The sequence below is a fragment of the Pyrgilauda ruficollis genome, unplaced genomic scaffold, assembly GCF_017590135.1.
Source record: "Pyrgilauda ruficollis isolate IOZ18807 unplaced genomic scaffold, ASM1759013v1 scaffold13, whole genome shotgun sequence".
In the NCBI taxonomy this organism is placed as follows: Eukaryota; Metazoa; Chordata; class Aves; order Passeriformes; family Passeridae; genus Pyrgilauda; species Pyrgilauda ruficollis.
The window spans coordinates 5,387,260-5,404,099 of record NW_024511432.1 but is presented as its reverse complement, the minus strand read 5'-3'; the positions used below and the strand labels follow the sequence as shown (position 1 = coordinate 5,404,099).

The 16,840-nt window shown below is 53.0% G+C and overlaps 2 protein-coding genes across 2 annotated transcripts; one reads left to right on the top strand and one right to left on the bottom strand.

Moving 5' to 3' along the window:
* On the top strand, positions 1–10,841 carry KIAA0895L (KIAA0895 like; the record flags this gene model as incomplete). The annotated part of the gene is made up of 6 exons (XM_041458979.1): positions 1–228; positions 4,196–4,339; positions 8,213–8,345; positions 8,419–8,724; positions 9,461–9,558; positions 10,058–10,841. Coding segments are annotated over 6 exons (1,074 nt in total), but the record flags the coding sequence as incomplete, so codon positions are not given.
* Positions 10,842–11,470: 629 nt separating this feature from the next.
* Positions 11,471–16,540, bottom strand: TMEM208 (transmembrane protein 208). Its single transcript, XM_041458625.1, has 6 exons — positions 16,407–16,540; positions 16,240–16,335; positions 16,089–16,148; positions 15,838–15,974; positions 12,936–13,020; positions 11,471–11,917 (listed from the first exon to the last, which is right to left on the bottom strand). The coding sequence occupies exons 1-6, from the start codon at positions 16,410–16,412 to the stop codon at positions 11,780–11,782; spliced, it is 522 nt and encodes a 173-aa protein (XP_041314559.1). The 5' UTR covers positions 16,413–16,540; the 3' UTR covers positions 11,471–11,779.
* Positions 16,541–16,840: the final 300 nt, after the last annotated feature.

Here is a 16,840-nt window from a genome sequence, read left to right as displayed (position 1 = left end):
CGGGCCGCCGCCTCGCTGCCGCACATCGCGCGGGGCCGCGGCGAGGAGGGCGGCGGGCGGCGCAGCCCCTGCCTGCTCGTGGCGCTGCGGCCGCGGAACGTGGAGGCGGAGCGGGAGCGGTTCTTCCGCGCCAGCTTCGCCTACGACCCGCAGTTCGAGTACGCGGAGCCGGTGCCCGCCGCCGTGCTGGACAAGTACGGGGCCGCCTCCGACCGCTTCGTGGCTCAGGTGAGGCGGGGCCGGCCGCCGGGCTCGGCCTGGAAGGAGGAGGAGGAGGAGAAAGGAGGGACCGGTGCCAGGGTGTGGATGTATCCTGGTGGGGCTGGCCAGGATATGGTCCATGGTCCGTAGAATTCTGGAATGGTTTGGGTTAGAAGGGGTTTTAAAGACCCTTTCTACATTTTAGAATTACCCCACACACCCTGCCGTGGACAGTGACATCTTCCACCAGACCGGTTGCTCCAAGTCCCATCCAACGTGGCCTTGAACATTCCCAGGGATGGAGCAGCCACGGCTTCTCTGGGCAGCCTGTGCCAGTGCCTCGTCACCTTCACAGGGAAGAATTTATTCCTGATGTCCAGCTTAAAACCAGCCTCAGTCAACACCATTCCTCCTGGACCGTGTGAAACCTTGCCTTCTTTCTTTCCCAGCTGGTGCCTGATCTCTCTCCCCTAGCACCTTTTGTGTCCTGCCTTCATTACACTTCACCCTGTGATTTCTTAAACCTCAGGTTTTAGTAACCTCACCTACCTGCAGGAATGGTGCATGCTCCGTGGTGACACGGGTCCTGCTGGTGCTGGGTGATGCCAGGTTGGATGGGGCTTTGAGCAGCCTGGTCTGGTGGGAGGTGTCCCAGCCCTTGGAGGAGGATTGGAACTGAATGATCTCAAATTTCCCTTTCCACCCAAACCAGTCTGTGTTTCTATGATCAGACTGGCTCCTGCTTATGCTGGGAGCTGTGCTCCATCAGGGACACCTTTTTGGTATGGTTTTGCACTTGTTGCTGTAGAACTAACAGCAGGGGAACTGGAGCACGTGGGTGACAGCATGGGAAGTGGTCCTTAGCCTGAATTACCTGGTGGTTAAGTCTGGCTTGTTTTCTGGAAGGCCTAAAGGTTGCCCAGTGCAGCAGCATCCTTAAGGCATCAGCAAACATGGTCAGTAATGACATTAATTGGTGAAGACATCACTTAAGGAGTCTGTATTATTTTGTTTAACTGTTTCCATGGCTTATATGCTACTAAAACATTTCTGAGTTGCTCTCTGCCATGGGGATGGCACTGAGAAAACTGAGAAAACAGCTCCTGGTCATTCAACAGGTGAGAAGAGTCAGGGGTTTGCTTCCAGGGTGCTGTGCCCACAAACAAGCCTTTTGTGGCTGCAGGAGTAGAGCTGCTCTGTCCCTTCACCCTGTGCTTGGAGCTGAGAGCCTGGCCGTGTCCCAAAATCAGTTTGCAGCTGGGAGTGAGCATCCTGCCTCTAGGAAGAGCATCCTTCCTGCCACGTGAACCAGTGAGCAGATAAAAACCCCCAGTTATCCCAAATTCACACACCAGAGGTGTTTCTTTGCACCTCTCAGTCGGGAGTTACTTGTTCAAGTAACAAATTCCTCACTGATTTATTTATTGTTTTTTGAATGTTTTGTTTTCCCCGCATCACTGCCCGTGTCTCTGCCTGGATTATTACCCAGATGATTCAGGCCCTTTCTGTAACCAGCTTTCTGAGCAGTTTGTCATTCCCAGTGTGTGCCATACCTCTGCCCCAGATAAACTGGTGCCAGCAAGGCTCTTGCAGGGGAGACACTCTGACGCCTGCAAAGGCCTCACAGCTTTTGGCATTTCCCTCCTGTATTTTATTCCCTGCCTTGTGCAGTAAAATGAGTTGCTGAGAGCTCTTTCACCCTGTGCTTTTTCCTTCGGTGCAGTTGGCTTGCAGCCGAGTAAAAGATGAATAATTGAGATTATTTCTTCACTGGGCAGGGCTTTGAGTGAATGGAATGAAGGTTTGTGACCACTGTGGATCCTGGAAGCTTTTGCAAGAGATACTAAGTGTTGAGTGTTTCTGCCAATGTTTCTCCAGGTTTTCTGGTGAGGCTGGGACGGGACAGCATTCATGGCACTGTTCCTCTGCTCTTACCCTGCAGTAACCTCCTTCCAGCCTCTTTTATTTTGGGAAGCATTTTTCATTGGCAGCTAACTCTTAGCTATAAACTGCTTTTATTTTCAAAGACCTCTGTTAATAATGGAGATTAAATAAATAAGACATTTTGCTAAGTCAGCCTCCTTGGACAGGAGCAGGCAAACCAACACCACCTCCCTGCTTCCAGCTGCTCTGCTGGTGCTTGGGGGGTTATTTTATTTTCTTAATAGAAAACTTAAATAAGCCAGGAGGTTCTTCCAGCCCTGTGGAGGCTCATCACCCTGGAGATCACATCCCTGGTTTGCCACGTGAATTTGAGTGGCACCAGCACAGAGCTGGAGGATTTGTTATCCCACTACATATGTTGGGTGCGTGATCTGGGGATGCTCAGAACATTAAACTTGGAATCTCAGGAAATTTGCTTACCAGGATGTGCTCTGAAGGCTGGGAACCAGCTCTCTGGTTGTCTTACTCCTGGGCACCAGCTGTGCTGGGTTTCTCTTGGCTCAGTGATTTGGGTCCCCTGGGAGGGGAGAGAGCAAGAGGCTGACAGAGGTGGGAGGATGAAAGGTTGTTTTTCTGCAGTGGTCAGCTGAAGGCACCTTGCAGTGCTGTAAAAATGAGTCTGATTGTTCAGCAAACAAAGCAAAAAACCCCCAAAACCCCCACCCCAGAAAACAAAACTCACAACAGAAAAACTGTGCACAGCTTCTCCTGGAAAGACTCAGTAAATTACTTGAGAATAAAAACCAGCTGTGAAAACTGCCCAGGGAAGGAAAATCAGGACCTTCTGCAGGGATAGAGGAGGTTGCTCACCAGATGCAGACCTAAAGCCCCTCTTAGGATCACAGAATTGTTTAGATGGGATAAGACCCTTAAGATCAAGTCCAGCTGTTACTTAAGCACTGCCAATCCCACCACCAAACCACGTCCCCAAGTGCCACACCTACGTCTTTTGAATACCTCCAGGGATGGTGACTCCACCTCTGCCCTGGGCAGCCTGTTTCAGTGCTTGACAACCCTTTCCATAAAGAATGTTTTTCTAATATCTGAGCTAAACCTCCCCTGGCAGAACTTGAGCCATTTCCTCTTCTCTTACGGGGTGTTGGATGATTTGAGCACCAGTACTGGTGGTGAGCACCCATCTCCTGGTCCTGGGTGACCTTAGGGACTAGGGAGGGACAACAAGTGGTCCAGGGCTGGGAAGCTTGGCAGCAGCCCAGCCAGGCTTGCAGATGCAATAAAACTGCTGGAAAAAATCCAGAACTGGTTGAAAGTCATCTGCTTTGGAATATGTACTAATATAATATGAATATAATGTCTAATATTAATATATTAATATATATTCAAATGGCTGGAGAAAGTAATTGCTGGAAAATGTCTGCAATGGAAGCACACTTTTTGGGGAGGAAATGTGCTAATAAATGTTCGTATTATATAGATGCTCCATAAATGTTAATGTGAATAATGGAGCACGTGATGCTTTTATTAGAAGGCTGCTGGGTGTAGAGCAGGCTGGTGGTGCTGAGATGCTGTTTGAAGCAGCATCACTGCAGAGGGTGGTGCACAGCCTCACTGCTGAGCTTGGAATTCAGCCCTGGAGTAAGAAACTCTGGGAGTACAAAGCAAGCTCAGAAGCTGGAGATCTTTGTGCAAGCACTGGAGTTTGCAAGGAGAACTGAAAGCAGAAAAGACTGAAAATAATAATGGATTTAACCACACTGCAATGATGCAGTTTCACTTCTGCTTTGCTCCATTTCTGCAAGAGATGGAGCAAAAGGGTGCAAAATGGAGCAAAATGGAGCCTGCAAGGGTGACAAAGGGCAGAAGGAATATGCTGTGGGTCGTGCTGATTGTGTGAAGTGTCCGTCTGTCCTGGTGGCCACCTCCAGCCAGCTCAGTCTCCTTGGTTTTTTAGGTCCTGCGAAACCACGTGGTGTTTTATTGGCGTTAATCAGGGGTTGCCTTCACTGGCTTTGTTGCCCGTGGGATTTTAGGCTGTGTTTGTAAGTGAGGAGGTGTTTGTGCTTATGTTGGTGCTTTCTGTGTGCCACAGGCCATCAGGATCATTCGTACTGTCCTGGAGAAGTACGGGACCTACGAGAGCTTCGAGGTGGCCACGGGTGGGAGGCTGCTGAGCAAGTGCCAGATCTGGTCCGTGATCCGAAAGTACATGCAGAAGGAAGGCTGTGTGGGAGAGGTAATCCGTGTCCCTGCTTTATCACTTGTAAAACACAGCAATATTTATTTTCTGATAAAAAGGACTCTGATTAAGAAATGTTTTGGTTACAAAGAGGAAGCTTTTCTGCGCTGAGCGGTGGTGTCTTTTCACCTCCAGCTTCACATAGCCCAGCTTTAAGACATGGGTGCTGGTTCCCCACAGACTTCCTGTAATGTTTTCCATGTGTATCTCCCTTCTGTGCTTGAGAGAGAGGGAGCAGCTGCTGCTTGTCTGCATGGCCAGGAGACTTTTGCTGCGTGCATGAGGCATCAGTTACTGTTGGGAAGCTGTCTCTTGCTGTTGGCAGTGGGAGGGCAGACTTCTCCGACAGCTGCCCTAACCCACATGTCCAAAAGCCAAGCCAGGGGAAGAGATTTCCTGCTGTCCTGCAGGACATACAGGTTATGGTGCTTTGAAACCCCAGGCTTGGGTTTTAAGGCTGGGAAATACGTGGTTAAGATACAACAGTAGCCAGGTGGGTTGGAGCCAGGGGAGAAGTTCAACATCCCCTAACCTGGTTTCTCTGCACTCCCTCCAGCATCCAGCATGGAGCATGCCACAGCTGCCATTAAGGAGCCTTTTTTATCCCTTCTGCCAGCAAGGTGTGGGCAAAACACAGCCGCTGTCCTGAGTTCAAAGTCTGAGAAGGATTTCTGGACCTGGCTTTGCGTGGGTTGGCTTGCAGGGCTCCCTGGGGCTGTCGGCTGCAGGGCAGGGACTGTGCAGTGCTGGCTGGTGTGGGGGCTTCCTCACCACTGCTTCTTGGCCAGACTCTATTTCCTACCTCTGATTTTTCACCTCTGTCTCCAAAGAGGGTTATTGGTGAGCATTTCTCGAAGGTATCACCTCACCCAGTGGTACCCAGTGCATTCCGTGCAGGCAAAGCAGGAATGAGAGCTCCCCTGAGGTCCCTCCTGCCCAAGGACATTTCATTTCTTCCTCAAACACCCTTGGTTTGCCCTGATGCCTCCTGAGGGTGTTCCTGGGAGTGGATTTGGCACCTTGGTCCTCCTAAGCCTTTGCTTGGGACAGAACAGATTTCTGCAGATGTTTCCCTATAATTTGTCTGCCTTTGAGTGCCCAGAACCAGTCTCAATACCCAGCCAAGCAGCTGCCAGTGTTACAGACCTGCACTTACAACTTGCTAATTGAGCTCTATCTCTCTGGTTTATTAATTGATTAAATTCACCTACTCTGTTCTCCATTAATTGAGCCCTGGCTGGGCAGAAAGCCATTGATTTTCTCACCTATTGGTGTACAACTGGCTTCCTTCCAACCCTGTGTAATTGTCCCTGTGCTCAGAGCTGTGAGGTGCTGGACTCAATGAACCCTGTGGGTCCCTTCCAGCTCAGGACATTCTGTGATTCCAGGCAATGCAGAGTTCAGTCACTGTTTGCACATCGGTGTGGCTGTTTTATCTGGGGCTTTTGATATGTGCTTTGGAAACAATGAAAGCATTGGTTTGTTCCTTTCTGTCCAATGGAAATTTTGCTGGATGTGTCTGGGGTAGGGAAGAGAGAAGGGTTTCACCTGCTCTCCGTAGAGCCATGTTGGCAGAACTTGCTCCCTGTACAACACCAAAACTTGTTGAAACTTCTGCATCACTGATAATCTCACACCTCTCAGGGAACTGGGCGCTTTCAGGCGTGTCTCCCTCCCTGCACCTGTATCTCTGATTCCTGACTTTCACCACCTGTGCCCTGTCTGTTCTGCCGTGCCCTTTGCTCCCCTGATAAGTACTAATGGTGATGGCTTGCTTAAAAGAGAAGAAACTCCTGTGGGGGTAGAGTTAGCCCAGAGCACGAGCAGCTGGCGTGTCCCTGCCCACGGGCAGTCCTGGCAGGCAGCGTAGCCAGGCCGGTGGCAGCCTCTGCAGCTGCCCTTTGTCCCCAGCACCGACTGGCAAAGGCAGGATCCTGCTTCCCAGCACCGCAGGCAGCGCGCTCCTGGGTAAGTGCTCATGCTGGAATTAAATTTGTGCCCTCAAAAGCTGCTTTGCTGGGTTCCAGGCTGCAGATCCTGAAGCTCTTCTGCTTTTTTTCTGACTTAGACATGATGCTGCCCGAGGTTTCCATATGGATTTCAGTGGGCTCACGGCTGGCAGCAGAGAAACACCGGGCCCCACTGGTAAGTGCTGCATGGCAATCCTTGGGGTTGTGGAGTACTGTCAGCCTAAACAGTGCTAGCTGGTGTCTCTTGGGATCCCATCAATGGCCTCCCTCTACCTCTGAGCTGCTTGCTCAGTGTCAGAGGTCCTGAGCAGTGCCAGGAGAGACAGAACCCATACCCCTGTGCCATGGGGACCACCAGAAGCCTTCCCTTGGTTCCTTGGGATCAGCTCTTTCTCCATCAGTGCTTTCACAAAAGCTGAGCAAAACCATGGACCACAAGGATGCACTGGGGATGCTGTTCAGAATGAGAGAGATCACAGGCCTGGGGAGCTGGTCCTGCTGCTTTTTGGCTGGAGTTGCAGCCCTGGTTGTATCTGCAAAGCTGGAGGCAAAACAAGGCAAGTGGTGCTGCTCAGCAGAATGAGTTTTTGTAGCAGGAGAGGAGCTGCAGTGCAGCATAAGAAGCTGTGGTTTCTGGCACTGCCCAGAGTCCCTTTCCATTGCTCCTGCATGGCTGGTTCTGCACAAGGAGTCAGAGGTGAACTGACAAGGCTCAGCATTGGAGGGATTCCTTTTCACACTGGTATATTTTGACCCAGGTAAGCAGTTACCCTGTAAGTATTTTATGCTGTTTGCCCAGTGGTGGACTCTGTTAGGCTGCACTTTTGGCTTTCATAATAATAATAATAAATCTGACTTAAAGCAAACCAATTCAGTCTCCTCTCTTTTTTTTAATAGGAGAAGAATTGTCATGTAGTAACACAGGCATGTTTTCATCCTGAAAAGTGTCAGTTATGAAATAACAGGTGGTTTACAGAGTCAATAGGTATGTAGGGGATTTTGATTGCTATCCTGAGGTTTGCCACTGTCAAACCTTGGATGCAAGAGCTCCCAGGGGCCATCTCCTGGTGATGCTGCAGCTTTGAGTTGCTGCAGATCTGAAGTCAGGTGGTCAGAAAGTGCTGCTGGCTGGCAAGTTAACTTCTGGTGAGCAGCTCTCTTGGCTCCAGTACCTGTGATAGCCAGGTTTCTCAAAATACCAGTTTTTTCTGCATGAAGATACTGAATAGTCCTATACATGCAGTGCCCATCCCTGCTGTGAGTTGTGGCCAGCACACACAGTTCCTCCTGTGAGGGTGGACTGGCATGGAGCCATCCTCACTGCTCATGTCTTGAAGCCTCAAATGAGAGAATCTGTGGAGAAGTCCGTGAAAATGGAACCAGAGCCTTGGATCCCTCAGGAGATGTTTCTTGGGGAGTGCAGAGCCATTACAGAGCTGGTGCTGTTGGGTGTTCAGAGTGCAGTTGTTTTGATGGCCAAAGTTCCTGCCCCATCCCTTTGCCAGTGGGGATGCAGAAGGGGGACCAGGCAGGTCTCCAGAGGATGTCTGTCCTGTGTGGGAAGCCCATGGGAACAAGCCTGGAGCCAGAGGGGTGCTGCAGGAGGCTGCCCAGGAGCTGCCTGCTCCCCCCACAGTGCCTGCTCAGCTTTGTTGGCTGTAAAGAGATTAAAGGAGCTACTTCATCCCTGCATGAGATCATCTCTCTCCTCTCATTATCCCCCCACCCCCAGTGGCTCTTGCTGTCTGCCATTCCCTTGGGGAGCTGCAGCACAACCCAGTGATGGTGCAGCACTGCCATCCGTGGTTTCAGTGGCTTTTTCTGACCATCTGTCACCGTCTCAGCCTCTGCTGAAAGCCAAGCCCCGGCTCATGGCCACTGCCTCCTCCTCCTCCTGCAGGTGGTGGTGCAGCTCACGGATGACCTCCTGTCCCAGGCCGTGATGATGGTGGAGGACAGCCGGCCCACGCTGGCCATCAACCTGGCGGGAGCGCGGCAGCACTGGCTGGAGGGGATGCTGCGCCACGAGATAGGTCAGCTGGGCTGGCTGAGGGTGGGCCTGAGCTGGGGGTGCTCTGGGCATTCACTGCTGTCCCCTCTCCCCAGGCACCCACTACATCCGGGGGGTCAACAACACCCGCCAGCCCTGGCACAGCTCCGAGGGCCGCAAGCAGTACAGCCTGAAGCCCGCCAACCCCACGGAGGAAGGCTTGGCCAGCCTGCACAGCGTCCTGTTCCGCAAGCAGCCCTTCCTGTGGCGGGCAGCCCTGCTCTACTACACCATCGAGCGCGCCAGCCGCCTCTCCTTCTCGGCCCTCTTCCAGGACCTGGAGCAGTATGTCCAGGATGCTGGTGTCCGGTGGGAGTACTGTGTGCGGGCCAAGCGGGGTCAGACGGACACCTCACAGCCAGGTACCACTTGGGGGGCGTCAGTGGAGTGTTTGGGAGAATTCTATTTACTTATTTTATATATTTCTTTTTTGTATGTTCTGCTGCTGTGTAGGTTGAGCATCACCAGTCCTGTAGAGTGTGAGTTGGCACAGGCAGCCAGAACAGGCACAAACTCATGGCTAGAACACAAAAAGTAAATTTATTTGCATTACCTCCCTAACTGGGGGATCCCCAGAGCAACGCCCAACACCTGGGCAGAGGAACACAAGATCAGAGGGTCACCAGCCTGCTGTTCACAATCTTATCAAGAGTTACACCCAGGTGCAAGGTCACTTGAGCAATTTACAATGCTCCAGATCAGTGTTTTGCTTTTAACCCTCTCCTCCCAACACGGCCACAGCATCCAGTCCCCGTATCCCTCCCCATCCTGAGCACCACTCTCCCTGTCCCATGGGAGTGACTTGCACAAGCTCTTGGGGAAGCAGCAGGCAAAGGAGAGGAAACATTTGGATACATTTGGATGCTTGCAGTGGTTTATCCTTTAAAAAATTACTTGGGAAGTATCCCAGTGGGGTTTGTGGCTCTGGCTGCACCCGGCTGCCTCCCCAGTGCTCATCCCTTGGGACACAGTGGTCCTGAGCCCTGGCACGCTCGTGGGCAGTGCCCTCACTCTGGTTATTGTGGTCAGCAAACGTTCAGGCAAGTGGAGGGAGGTGGAAGCCAGGAGCCCTGTGCCAGGCCTTTTCTGCTGTTCCAGGCTGTTTCAGTAAGGACCAGGTGTACCTGGACGGGATTCTCCGCATCCTGCGCCATCGGCAGACCATCGACTTCCCACTGCTGGCTGCACTTGGAAAGGTAAGAGCCAGGGGGAGGTGGGGCAGGGAGTGGCTGATCCCACAATCCCATGCCATCCCAAAGCTCACACAGGCTCCCTCAGTCTCATGGCTTCCCAAAAACCAGCCCTTGCCTGGCAGCCCCTCAGCTCTTTGTCTTTCCCTGCATGGATCTCTGTGTACCAGGGAAAGGCTGTGCTGGGTAGGATGCAAGGAAGGACAGGAAAATCCACAATCCTCTGTGGGAGACCTTCGGGAAGAGGCTTAACCCAGCAGGTTAAGCCTTTCTGGCCCTTGCCACAGCAGTCCTGCTGTCACCTGTCCTTGCAGTGACCGAAAATTACCAAACCCACAAATCCTTGCAAATCCCACACCCCCAGCAGCTCTCCTACTGCCTCCCCACCAGCAGCAGGGATGTTTTGACTGACCCAGGGGGGCTGCAAGGGCACCAGATGCCCCCCATGGCACTGCCAGGGTTTGGGATGGAGGGCACTGACCCCCATCTCCGTGCTTCCTGCCAGGTGTCCTATGAAGATGTGAATCGGCTGAAGAAATTCGGGGTGCTGGAGAAGGCCCGCATCCCGCACTTCATGCAGGATCTGGAGCGCTACATGAAGCAGCTGGATCACATTGTCACCACCAACGGCCTGAACGAGGAAGAGCTGGAGCAGCTGCTGCCTGAGTGAGGGGCAGCCCCTGAAGCAGCACCCCGAGGGTGTCACTGGTGCTGTTACTGGGTATTTCCTGGGGCTGGAGCAGGGGGCAGAGCCCGAGGCGGGCGCTGTGCATGTAGCGCTGTGTAGGGTAGCGCGGCCAAGGGCCCGTGTGGTTGTGTTGATGTGTCCCCTACATCGTCCCTGTGTATTTTGGGGATGCCTGTGCTGCTCCACGTGGCTTTGGGGAGCCAGAGAAGAGGGTTCAGGGAGAGTGAGGGCAGAGTTGGGGCTATGCTGGTCCCCGAGTGCAGAAGGCTGTGCTGGGGGGGGTTGCAATGGGGGGATTGCTGTAGGGTACCAGGAGTGCTCCCAGTACTGTGGGGGCACCTGCTGGGGGCTCTGGGCTGAGCCTGGCAGGGAATAAGGGCTGGACTGCACCCACAGATTGCCCCATGGATGCCTTTTCCACTCCCTACCCCTTCCCTCATGTCCCCCACCAGCAGCAGGAAGGACTTTCATCCCCCATTACCAATCTCTGCCCAGCTCTGCACCCCAACTACAGCCACCCTGCCTGGCTTTGAGGACTCAGGGTGGGGACAGGGCTTGATGTTAGGAAAAAAGCGTGTAATAAAGGTGATGTAATGGAAAAGACGTGTGGGCAAAAGGTTGTGGATAGCATCAAAACCCAGGCTGGCACCACTGTGAACACCCACTGTGCCTCTTGCTGGCACAGGCAAAGCTGCATGGTCTGAGCTGCTGTGTCAGGGGCTGCAGGGGGTCATGGACTGTGACAAACAACATACTGGACAGGGACATCAGTGCATAAAAGCAGGCAAAAGTAAAAACTGCTCTGAGCTGTTCCTGGTCTCTTAACACATGTGCTCTGCAGCAGTCATGGCACCCCTGGGAGTACCCTCTTAAGAGAAAACAAAACAAAACCCAAACCAAGCAAACCCCACAGCTGCTTGTCTTACATCCCACTGAGCTCCGGGAAAGGTAGCACAGGCCAATCTGTGGCTCCAGAGCTCCCAAAAGCTCCAAGTTTGGCCGCAAGCCCTGTTCACAGCATCCCCAGCTGCCCCTCACTCCTGATCCTGCAGGGCAGCTGCAGATTCTTCACAGGGTGCAGAGGCTGTAGCAGGCAGGGCAGCACAAACCGAGCTAGGGAAAGGAGAGCACTTATCTCTGGGGATTCTGCTCCCCTCTAGTCCAGCTCTCCAAGAACATGCTGGCACTGTTCACATCTCCCCTGCACAAACCCACTGCCAGCACGGTCAATTAAGACTCTGCTCTTTAATGTACTATTTCCTCCAACATTGCACTCCCCAACGCTGAATGCGATACAGCGCTGCTTTGAAAAGATATTTACACACATCCCAGCATCACCCCCTTGTCAGCCCAAGGAGCAAGGCCTCAGCCCATGCTAAGACCCAACCAGGGGAAGTCTCTTGCGGCCTTTCTGTCGGAATGGCAGCAGTGACAAAGGGCAACAGAGCTACTGCGGTGGTTCTGGATTGGTTTTGGTCGCATCCCTGATGAAAAAACAGCATGGAGATGGGAGAGGTGTTGATCTGTGCCCAGGCAGGGCTAGAAGCGCTTCATCTGTCGGCGTTCCTGCCGCCGCTGCTTCTTCTCGTTGGGCTCCTGAGCAGCGGGCGAGGACTCGGCTGTAAACCAGGGCCCCAGGATGTTCACCCACAGGAGGTAGAGAGCGCGCCCCGGGGCCTGCAAAACACACGTGGCACAAGCTCAGGCACCCTGGGACAGGAGGGCTGGTCCTTCTGAGGGAGACAAAGCAGCTGGACCACAGGCAGCTCACGGTGCACGGAAATCAAAGGCAGTGGCAGGCGCCCAAAATAAACGGCCTGATTTCATTCCATGGTTGAGGAACAGAGCTCAGACTTCATGTACGGAAATCCCAGCATCAGGTCTGAATTACCCAGAGGGATCCAACTGTCCAGACATTCCACTTCTCCTTCCTTTGGAAAACACACCCACATTTCTTTGAATTTATGAAAAAAGCAATCCAGATGGTCTCCAGGGGACAGCCGAGTCTAGGCTGCCCTCTGCCAGGCCAGCTAGAGAGGAATTTGTGGGTGAGGACTGAAATGAGATCAAGGACTGAACTGGGATAACTTTCCATGCTCCCACAATTGCCTTCTGTACCTTTGTGGGATATCCTCAAAGCAAATGTGGGATTTTTTAACTAAATGGAGATTTCTTTTTCTCCTTCTGCACAAGCAGTTTTAGCTGGAGACACATGACATACGTTTCAGGAGCAGAAAGAGTTTGGTGTGTTAAGGGGAATGAAAGCCTGTAGCTTTTTATCTACCCAAAGGCACAGTGTCCAGCAGATCCCAGCCTTGGTGCACGCTGATGGCTCAAACAGCCAAACATGATGAAACACTGTTTGTTACAGACACAGAAAGACTCTGTGCACCAAGGACAGCTTTGATCTGCCTCATGTTGCTTGTTGCCCTTTCATGGGACCAGAGGGAAAGACAAAGGCCAGCCTAGTTTTTGCGTGGTTGACCCACAGGGATCAGGACTTCTTTATTCTTCCTTGTTCAGTCTAAATTTTAAACAAGATGTGACAAGGAAATTAAAAAACATATCAGAAAATAGTCTAGGCCTGAAACATGACACTGAAATGAAATGGATAAATAATGTTCTCCATCCTGAAGACAGGGAAAGGAAGCAACAATGCAGAGCAAGATGGAAAACAGCAGGGGCTGGGGCTTACCAAGAGCCAGAAGTACCAGACGTAGAGCGAGAAGCAGCTCAGCACTTGGACTATAGCTGTCAGCAGGATCACATCCTTGAGGTGCCTGAGGGAACAAAAGCAAAGCATTACCCTTTCATTCCAACCCAAAGAGGCAGCTCCTCTGCCAGCACCGTCTGCTCTGCCCCAGGGGAGCGACCCTGCCCAACCCAGGGACTGTCCCTGCAGCCCTGCTTTGCCACACAGTTATCCAGAAGAATCAAAGCAGCAAACAAACTACAGCAAAATACTCTGATGAATTAAAGAGAATATCTCCCTCTGAAAAAACAACATTGAGAAAGCTGAGGAATTGCTGGGGGTTGGAAATCAGCAACAAAACCACCCCCCAGCCCCACAGCTGAAAGAGCAGCCAGCACTGCTGATTTGACACCTAAAATGACATAAAGTGTAACTCCTCACGACTGGCTGTGCTGAAGGGAGCCATGAATCTTCCCCTTGCCATTTCACAGGCTGACAGACACTTGGGGTCACTAAAGGACAAGCACAGGACACGCTGAGCTACAGCAACACACGGCTCCTCCTCCCCTCCTGCTTATCTGACTCCAGCTCTTCCGTGCCAGCCTGAGGCAGAGCTGAGAGCAGCCAAGGAGAGGAATAAGCTGCCCACACCTCAACCACCACCCTCGGGGGATCTGACTCCCAGGAGAGGTAAACAGGTATTAGTTTTTCAACACACGCCTCGGGGAGTGCCATGAAGGTTTAGAAAAGAGGCCAACTCTCTGGTTAAATCATCATCTGCTGGAGTAAAAAACCCTTGAGTCACATCCAAGACTGGAGACAAGAAAACAAAGGCTATGGCATAAACAACATCGACTCAAGACACTGCAGAATCCACCATCAACAGCTCTAGCACAAGACACTGAGGCTTCAGTGACCTCTGGCATTACCAGAGGCCACAGAGGGGTGAAGGCAGAGCTCCCACCAAACCCACCTCTCCCAGAGACCATGAAGATGGGCTTTCCCCAACCCCAGAGCAACACAAAGCATCCATTTCAGCAACAGACAGCATGAGAAAAATGCCATGAAATCCAGTGTTCCAGAAACAGCTCCAAAGGAGCAGCATTAATCAGCTGCAACACACTTAGCTAAGAGGCTGGAAATATCCACTGCTTTCTGAAATACCTGCTAGCCTAGGGGGTTCCCTGATCCCCAGAGAGGTAATTTAGAGGTACAGGGTAAGGATGGAAACTTCAGCTCTGAAGGTTTTGTTTTTAGAGCTCTGCCTCCCCTGTGTTTTGCATAGCCCATGACTCAGATAAGCATTAATTCATTTTAAGGTGTGATAAACCCCACCCCAAATGCTCAGGCAGAAAAACCTCTGTGCCTCAGTAGCAAGGGAAGTACATCTGCACCCAGGACTGCAGCAGTGCTCTGGCTGTGCCTGTCACCTTTTCACAGCAGGTGCTGGGATCCCTGTGCTACCTCTGTCAGTCATTTCCCCTGACAGCACCATCAAAGTTTTGTATTTTCCCTCTTTGACTATCCCACATTGTTTCACTAAAAAGGTATTAAAAATCTTTTGCAATTCCACTCTAGAGAGCCAAAACAGTGAAAAATGGGAGCAAAACACTTGGCTGACCAGCAAGTGACCAGCTCATAGGTCACAGCCCCTCTCCTCCTGGCCACCTTGTCCTTCTCTGCATCTCTTATACCAGACATCTGAGTCACCCCTGCTGCAGGCAGAAAAGGTACAATTCCACCAATCCAGACACAAGATGAGAGCTCATCCCATGCAGAGACAGCAGGTTCTCTTCCCCACTGCCTGCTGATAACATCCCCAGGCAAAAATCAAAACTTAGGTTAATAAAACTATACACATCAATATATGACCCTGACAGCCTGAGAACACCTGATGCAACAGAGAAGGCACAGCTGGAAACAAGGCCCCACTGTGCTTCTTCAAAAGCCTGGCAGCAAGGGAAGGACAGAGGTAAACCTGGAACTGCAGCCCAAAGACACGGGAGGAAGGAGCCAAGGACCCCAGCACCTCGCTGAGCACACGCTGAAGATCCCCAGCAGAGGCTGGACTGAGGGCAGGGAAGACAAAGAGCAAAGTCTGATGTGTCCATAACTACCTGGCAGTGTTCTGAAACTAGTTTGAGGCTCACTGATGGAAAACACATAAATCTAGAAGGTATTTCTGCTGTACCAGCACTGCTGTCTCTTTATTTTATTTATCAGCTTTGCAGGAATTACTGCTGTGTTTCCTGTAATACTGTGGCATTCCTTCAACAAGGAAAAGACAGTTACAGTGGCACCAAGAACAATGGACAGGCAGAGACTCAGTGCTGTCTGCAGAGGGACATGAAGAATGCACAAACATGGGAGACAGAAATGGCTGCAGAGGTGACAGGAACTGGCTGAGACAGAGGCAGGGATTTTTAGTGTGTGAAGCATTTCAAGACATGGCCAGTTTGCAGCCAGGATGGCGTAACTGGCAGCAAAACCCTTCTGCTCTGTCAAGCATTACCTGCTGTGCTGGTTTAAAACAAAAATACCTATCACTGTGTGCTGCAGCAGTGTTTGTTAACTGAAAGATGATTGTAAACTACTCCTGCTGAACTCTTTGTGATCTCTTACCTCTACAGCTCAGCCCTATGGACAGTAACCGTGCCAGGCTGACACACCCATGTCGAGGCTCCTGACTGGGGCACACCAAGCCAAGTGTTCAGGTAATAAGGACAGTTAAGGTACACTCTGAGAAAAAACGGCTCCAAGCTTCCAGCTCCCCTCATGGCCATGCCAGTGGGCAAGCTGAGGGAGCTGAGGCCCAGCCTTCTCCTTGGGAGCCTCTCCTGGCTCTGTGTGCACGCTCAGGCAGCAGGTCCTGCTCACCTGGACTCGTGCGGGTGTGGACACTCACTCTGCCATCCCCTGCTCCATATTCAGGTCAATTCCCCCGTCGGCAAGGCTGCCATCGTCTGTGAAAGACGGCTTTGCCATGGAGTTCATGGACCGGTAGCTGGTGCCGTAGACCACCAGGCTGAAGATGAACGCGACCTGCAACAGGGAAGCCGCTGTCAGCTGCGATGGCCACGACCCCGGGGCCGGGGCCGCGAACGAACCCCAGCCAGGGTGCCCCTGCCGGGGCAGAGGACGGTGCCCAGGGCTCACCCACGTCCAGGCGGAGGCGGTGGAGTAGAAGATGACCAGGTTCACTACGGCGTACACGGCCTGCGGAGAGAGCACGGCACGGCTTTCCCGGTCTGCCCGCTCCCGCCCCGGCCCGCCCCGCGCCCCGCCGGCCGCTCCCGGCCGCACTCACGGAGGCTCCCAGGATGATGCGGAGGTAGAAGCGCAGCGTCTCCCGGTTCTCCTCGAAGATCTGCTTCTTGCCCTTGGTGCCCGCCTTCCCCTTGGGCTGCGGAGCCAAGAGAGGCGGTCAGCTTCTCCCCGGAGTCCCGGGACCCGCAACCCCGGCCCCGCACTCACCGCCATGGCCGCGCCGGCTCCGCGCTCCGCTTCCCGCGGACGTGACGCGGCGGAAGCGGCGGGACAGAGCCCGGGGTGGAACAGAGCCGGGGTGGGACAGAGCCCCGGGCGGGCGGGACAGAGCCCGGGGTGGGACAGAGCCCCGGGCGGGCGGGACAGAGCCCGGAGTGGGACAGAGCCCCGGGCGGGCGGGACAGAGTCCGGGGTGGGACAGAGCCCCGGGCGGGCGGGACAGAGCCCGGGGTGAGACAGAGTCCCGGGAGGGCGGGACAGAGCCTCGGGGCGGGACAGAGCCCCGGGCGGCCGGGAGGGGAGGGGACGGCCCTGCCCCGGGATCCTCCCACGGAATCGCAGAATAGCGAGGCTGGAAAGGGTCTGTTGGCCCAACCTCCCTGCTCAAGTAGGGTCTTCCCAGAAGTGGTTTTTGAGTATCT

Bases quoted from the DNA above. Each gene is read 5' to 3' on its own strand.
- TMEM208 (XM_041458625.1), bottom strand. The intron at 16,149-16,239 runs GTGAGTGCGGCC...CTCTCTCCGCAG, and splicing joins GCATCATCCTGGGAGCCTCC to GCCGTGTACGCCGTAGTGAA. The intron at 11,918-12,935 runs GTAAGCCCCAGC...TGTGTTTTGCAG, and splicing joins TCTGGTACTTCTGGCTCTTG to GCCCCGGGGCGCGCTCTCTA.